The sequence below is a fragment of the Pinus tabuliformis genome, chromosome 1_2, assembly GCF_031772625.1.
Source record: "Pinus tabuliformis cultivar Carrire ecotype Pingquan chromosome 1_2, CPIR1, whole genome shotgun sequence".
Classification (NCBI taxonomy): domain Eukaryota; kingdom Viridiplantae; phylum Streptophyta; class Pinopsida; order Pinales; family Pinaceae; genus Pinus; species Pinus tabuliformis.
In genome coordinates this window covers 900534514-900540008 of record NC_142298.1, presented here as the reverse complement: position 1 = coordinate 900540008, position 5495 = coordinate 900534514, and the positions used below count along the sequence as shown (strand labels likewise).

General features: G+C 36.1%; 1 protein-coding gene across 1 annotated transcript; it reads right to left on the bottom strand.

Annotated features, from left to right (window-relative positions):
- Positions 1 to 646: 646 nt before the first annotated feature.
- Positions 647 to 5015, bottom strand: LOC149208854 (alpha-galactosidase-like). The gene is made up of 15 exons (XM_089396181.1): positions 4654 to 5015; positions 4511 to 4569; positions 4343 to 4399; positions 4219 to 4253; positions 3992 to 4095; positions 3667 to 3742; positions 3502 to 3560; positions 3278 to 3343; positions 3104 to 3187; positions 2913 to 2977; positions 2706 to 2788; positions 2334 to 2424; positions 2189 to 2238; positions 1699 to 1839; positions 647 to 1255 (listed from the first exon to the last, which is right to left on the bottom strand). Exons 1-15 carry the CDS (start codon positions 4776 to 4778, stop codon positions 1160 to 1162), a joined length of 1191 nt encoding a protein of 396 aa, XP_089252307.1. The 5' UTR covers positions 4779 to 5015; the 3' UTR covers positions 647 to 1159.
- Between the last annotated feature and the right edge of the window lie 480 nt (positions 5016 to 5495).

The window sequence follows — 5495 nt, the reverse complement described above, 5'->3', positions numbered from 1 at the left end:
AAACCTTGTCCCCTTATGAATCAGTAGTGGATTATCCCAGGTGGTCAAATTTTTCTGGTAAAATGAAAATTTGTCAACCTGAATTGGTTTATGCAGCCAAAGATAACAATCCTCACTGTTGATTTGACAACTGACTTATCATAAATTTTACTATTAGTTTGCCACTGTCTTTAAAATAAATAAATAAAAAAACAAAACTAAATAGTTTAGTTTGAAAATTATTATATAACCAGATCCCTGTGAAGGGGAGAAGGCCAAAGCTAAACCACTTAGACTTCACCTATGTCCAATGTTCTCCAACAATCTTTAGCTTGAAACTTTGAACATTAACCTGTCCAATATTGTCATTTGCTGAAATTTTAACAGTATTCAGAGATAGGATGAAATCTTAGAGATCAATAACAAACCTCGACAGTTTCCAGAGCTGAAAGAGATATTTTAACAGTATTCAGAGATAGGATGAAATCTTAGAGATCAATAACAAACCTCGACAGTTTCCAGAGCTGAAAGAGATATTAAGTGCAATATTGTCCCTGGTACAAATCTTAGCTAACATCAGTGTTGCCAATGGTTGAAATTTTAACGGTTTTTTGGAGTTATCAGAATCTCAACAAATCCTATATCAAAATCTTTGACCAAATACCCATTATAATAAACTCCGGCTTCAAGTATCTTTTTTATATAGACCTAACATTGCTTACATGGAATACAATTTCAGAATTATTCTCCACTTGATTTCAGGCTTTAACGGTTTTTTGGAGTTATCAAAATCTCAACAAATTCTGTATCAAAATATTTGACCAAATATCCATTATCCTAAACTCCGGATTCCAATATCTTTTTTACATACACCGAACATTCCTTGCATGGAATACAATTTCAGAATTATTCTTCACTTGATTTCAGCCTTATAAGAAATGAACAGAGGGGCTTAAGCATTGCCCCTTGTTATTTATTTTTAGGTAGGCAATAATTTTAGATAACTACAATTACAATATTTCTTTATGAAAGCCTCATGCATCCCACTTTGGTTGTGCATCAGATTATGACCCAGAAAAACTACAGAACCTATATTTATGTTTGCACAAGTAATAGCTTAAATTATAATTCGACATGCTTCGTATTCTTAAGTAGAAGAATCTGTTCTTCTGCTGATGATTTAGCCCGAAATACGGTTGAGAATGTACATTTTGCAACCATGTGAAGCAACTGTTGATGTTAGGCTGCCCTTTAAATTTGATCGAAGGTATTTGTGCTGCAATGTCGAAATAGAAGAAAGTCAGTATCAGGCCACTCTCTAACAATACATCTGCAGTCTACCATCTCAAGCCCCTTTTAGGATGCATTGACTTGTTCCAGAGATTGAGCCTTCAGGTGCTCCCACACACAAGTTCCAGATCAGCAGCTCACAATTACCAATGTTTCACATATTTGCCTCAGACACTTTGGCAATTGCTGGTTTCAGACTTTGGGAAGCTCTATAACCAAGCTGAGCTGCTGATTAGAGTATTGTGTGTCGGGGCAGATGAAGGTTTGTTCTCTGCAATGCATCCAAGAAGGTATTTGTACCCAATTGTTTCAGTGAGGTACGCATAAGATTATGTGAAACCCCACAGAAGTACCCGAATTTCTTTGTGGTACTTGCAATAATGATGTGGAAAAAGGAGTATAATACGAAAAAAGAGGAAGTAGTCATACAGCCCACAAGTCTCTAGCTTGAACTACAGCATTATAGGGAAGGCCAATGTCAGTCCATTTGGCGGTAATAGATGCCTGCGAACCACTTCTGTTCCATAGGACTATGGCAACTCTGCCGTTGGACAGCTGCCCAGCCCAAACCTGCATATCGTTCAGAAAATATGTCAGATTTAGGATACATAAGTTGAAAATGTGAGGTACAGGCAAATTTGCCAATTTTTTTCAAAAATATTTGATAGTGTAGTGTTTGAATGCTTTATTTTATAGTGAAAATGGATTTAGCACCATTAAAAATCCTAAATCTTGATTTCCAAAAATTTCTACCAAAATAACCTAATTTTTTTGGTTTAAATTTTATTTAGAAATTACATATGTCTGCATAATTTGATATCATGAAAGTATATATACAGCATGGTATGAAATTTATAAATCCAGAGAGTGAATTAATCTCCATGGAAATTAAATATCTAACCTACAAATGAATTCGTACCTCAAGGTCTCCTTGCTTGCTGACTTTTTTTCCTTGGACTCCTAATCGATCTGCACCAATCCAATAGAGTTGGTAGATATCAAATAACACAATCAACTCTAAAATATATACTTCAATAATTTTCTTGCAATTCTATAAACCTGACCTTGGTTGACATTAATGACTTCCTTGTTGCCTAAAATCTGTACAGTTTCAGACGATGCAGACCTTATATCACATCCAATCAGCAGGGGTGCCTGTAGGATATCCGATTTGATTATCTTTCAGGAGATCATGAAAGTACTAAGCTTATCAAAGACACTCAAATTATTACTTGTAAGTAGGATGAATCTCCACCAACTTTTCTCTTATCATTTCTTTTACCTGTTCTATCCTATTATTTTACACTTTCGGTTTGTTTTTTCTAGCCTTGTTTTGCGTTCAGCTGTTATGACAAAGCTATATAATAATCCATCGCTAATTTTTGAATTATTTATTAAGTTTCTAACCAGATATTTTAGAAGTTGTCGATTGTTACCTTCATTAAAGCCCAAATGCTGAAGTGTGACCGATATTCCTCAGTGTTCATATTGCCATTTCCAACCTCCAACATGTCAGGATCTGGTTCAAGAAATCACAAAATACAAAGTGCAAATTGGAGTTAGATCAGATTGGAATTCCTCATAGAATTATTAGCAGCAGCATTATGACCATTTACAAGATATCCAATGAGTTTTTAGTTTACCGTTCCATCCACCAGGCCCTGCATATGCTGCCCACCGGTTATTCTGATCAGCTAGAGATGTGATGCTAAGAGAAACCATTTAAAGTCAGGTTATTAAAGTGGAAAATTGTATAAAGCACCAGAATGCATATTGTTCAATTTCAAAAATTTAGAAGATGTTATTCCTTCCATGAATCTATGCACTCTCTCACCTATCCCATTTATCTTGAATGTCTCCTGTAGTTCTCCAACTGTTTGCTATTCTGGGCGCCCAAGTTGCAGGATTCTGCTGACCCCTGCCGAATCAATATACAACAAACCAAGCTTTTGGGTTACCATGCTTCTTCCATTAAACTCACACACTACTGTTTACAAATGCCTCTTACCATTCACACATTGAATAGAATATCGGGCGGCCTGCCTTTGAAAGAGCTTCACTCATTTTTGGGTACCTGTATATTTCCCAGAGGAGTTCAACACTAATATTAGATAGAATTCTAAACACATGTATGGAAAGTTAGTCCATGGAATTCAATACTGATATTAGATAGAATTCTAGACACATGTATAGAAAGCTGGTCCATGAAACACAAGTAGAGATAGTATGTACCTCTCCGTAGGATTTATACCACCATTATTGCAGTTATCATATTTCAAATAGTCTATCCCCTGAACATTCATCCACAAGATAGCCAACCTTTGTTAATATTGCAATGATGGGATGCTTCAAGAAATCTATCATAAGAAATGAGAAAATATATTGACAGGAAGTTACCCATGATGCAAACGTTCTAGCATCTTGTTCCTCGTGTCCAAGGGAACCAGGCATGGTATTACTGCATGTATTGGACCTGGCCAAGTATACCAAGCACAAAATTAAAGAAAAAACCAGGAAAAATAAGATTATTGATCTAGAAAAACATGGTTTCGATTGATCTTATTGATCTAGTAAAACATGGTTTCGATTGATATAATCTAACATATTAAACTGACCCAGCATCAGAATATATTCCAAGCTTAAAGAAAAAACCAGGGAAAATAAGATTATTGATCTAGTAAAACATGGTTTCGATTGATCTAATCTAACATATTAAACTGACCCAGCATCAGAATATATTCCAAGCTTGAGTCCCTTAGAGTGTACGTAGTCTGCCAGTGCCTTCATGCCCGAAGGAAATGTTGAAGCTTTAGGAACTAGATTACCCTGACAATATGCAAGCTCTGTTGATCAACAATTACTGCCTCCAACTAAATAACTCAGTCTGAAAACAAGGGAAGAAACGCTATAATTTGACTCTTATCTGTTATGTTGAATCTATTCCAATACCTGAGCATCTCGGTTCTGCTCAGCCCAACAGTCATCTGAATCAGTTTCACAATATAGAATTAGCCACTGGGTTATTGGTTGTTAGTTCGTAAACAGAAGACATGAAAAATATATGTCAGGTTACCTATATTCACATATTTATATCCGACCTTGGATAATCCAGTGGAAACAATTGCATCAGCTGTATCAGGCAAATTCACAACAAGCACTGAATTAGAAATCGTATTCTGAGTGAATTATAAATATTCATTATAATGAAAAAAACTGTTTACAAGTCAGATAAGCAAGATACCTGTTCCACGAATAATATTATCATCGATGTTACAGCCAAAATGATTCCAACTGTTCCATCTGCGTATCTAAACACACCTACGTCAATATAGGTTTGTATCACAATTATATATCATTATATCAGAGAGTCCTATAATACCTTACCCCATCTGAGGCGTTCTGCCAAGCCCATTGGATGATAAATGCCTGTGAATTGTACGATCTGCATTGGCCCGATTCCACAAGCAAATTACAAAAAAACCCACCAGCAAAACAGATACCATCTTCATATTACTGTTTCTATTATTTGCAATCCTAAACTGGCTTATATGGCTATTATGGGACTCTATGATTCTAAGCCTACTGGCTTTTATATATAGTGTGGGGCTCCGTGATTCTGAGCTGACAATACACAATTTTTCCCTTTAAGCCTACTGGCTTTTATTGATAGTGTGGGACTCTGACAATACACAATTTTTCCCTTTTTTGGGCTTGATTAATGGGAACAAGGCCTTCTATCACCAAACCATCCTAATCCAACCACCACGAAATCCTCCTAATCCGATAATCCAATAACCACCACGAAAGCCTCCTAATCCGATAATCCAATAAAGTAAATCAGATTTGTAATCCAACAATCGAATAAAAAAAACCATTATTGACAACATTATTTTATTTTCAATGTGATATAATTAACTTACCAAACCTCGGCGTTGGCCATGCTCAACCAGCCATACAGGCTAGTCATATCTTTCGGCAATGGGAGGCGCAAAGACGGTGGTGTTAGAGATTCCTTATCCAGTGCCTTTTTCCATTCATCCTTTCATCCTACGCATGTTATACGTGTCAGGATAGAGATGTCCCAACTTTTCATTGGAATGTTCGCTTGTCACATCGGAGAAATGAAGTTCATGACAGATGAGCTGGTTCGTCAATAATTAACCACCTGAACAACTAATGCTCTACAACAACTATACAGGTTCATGTTATTACATTATCGTTTCAGT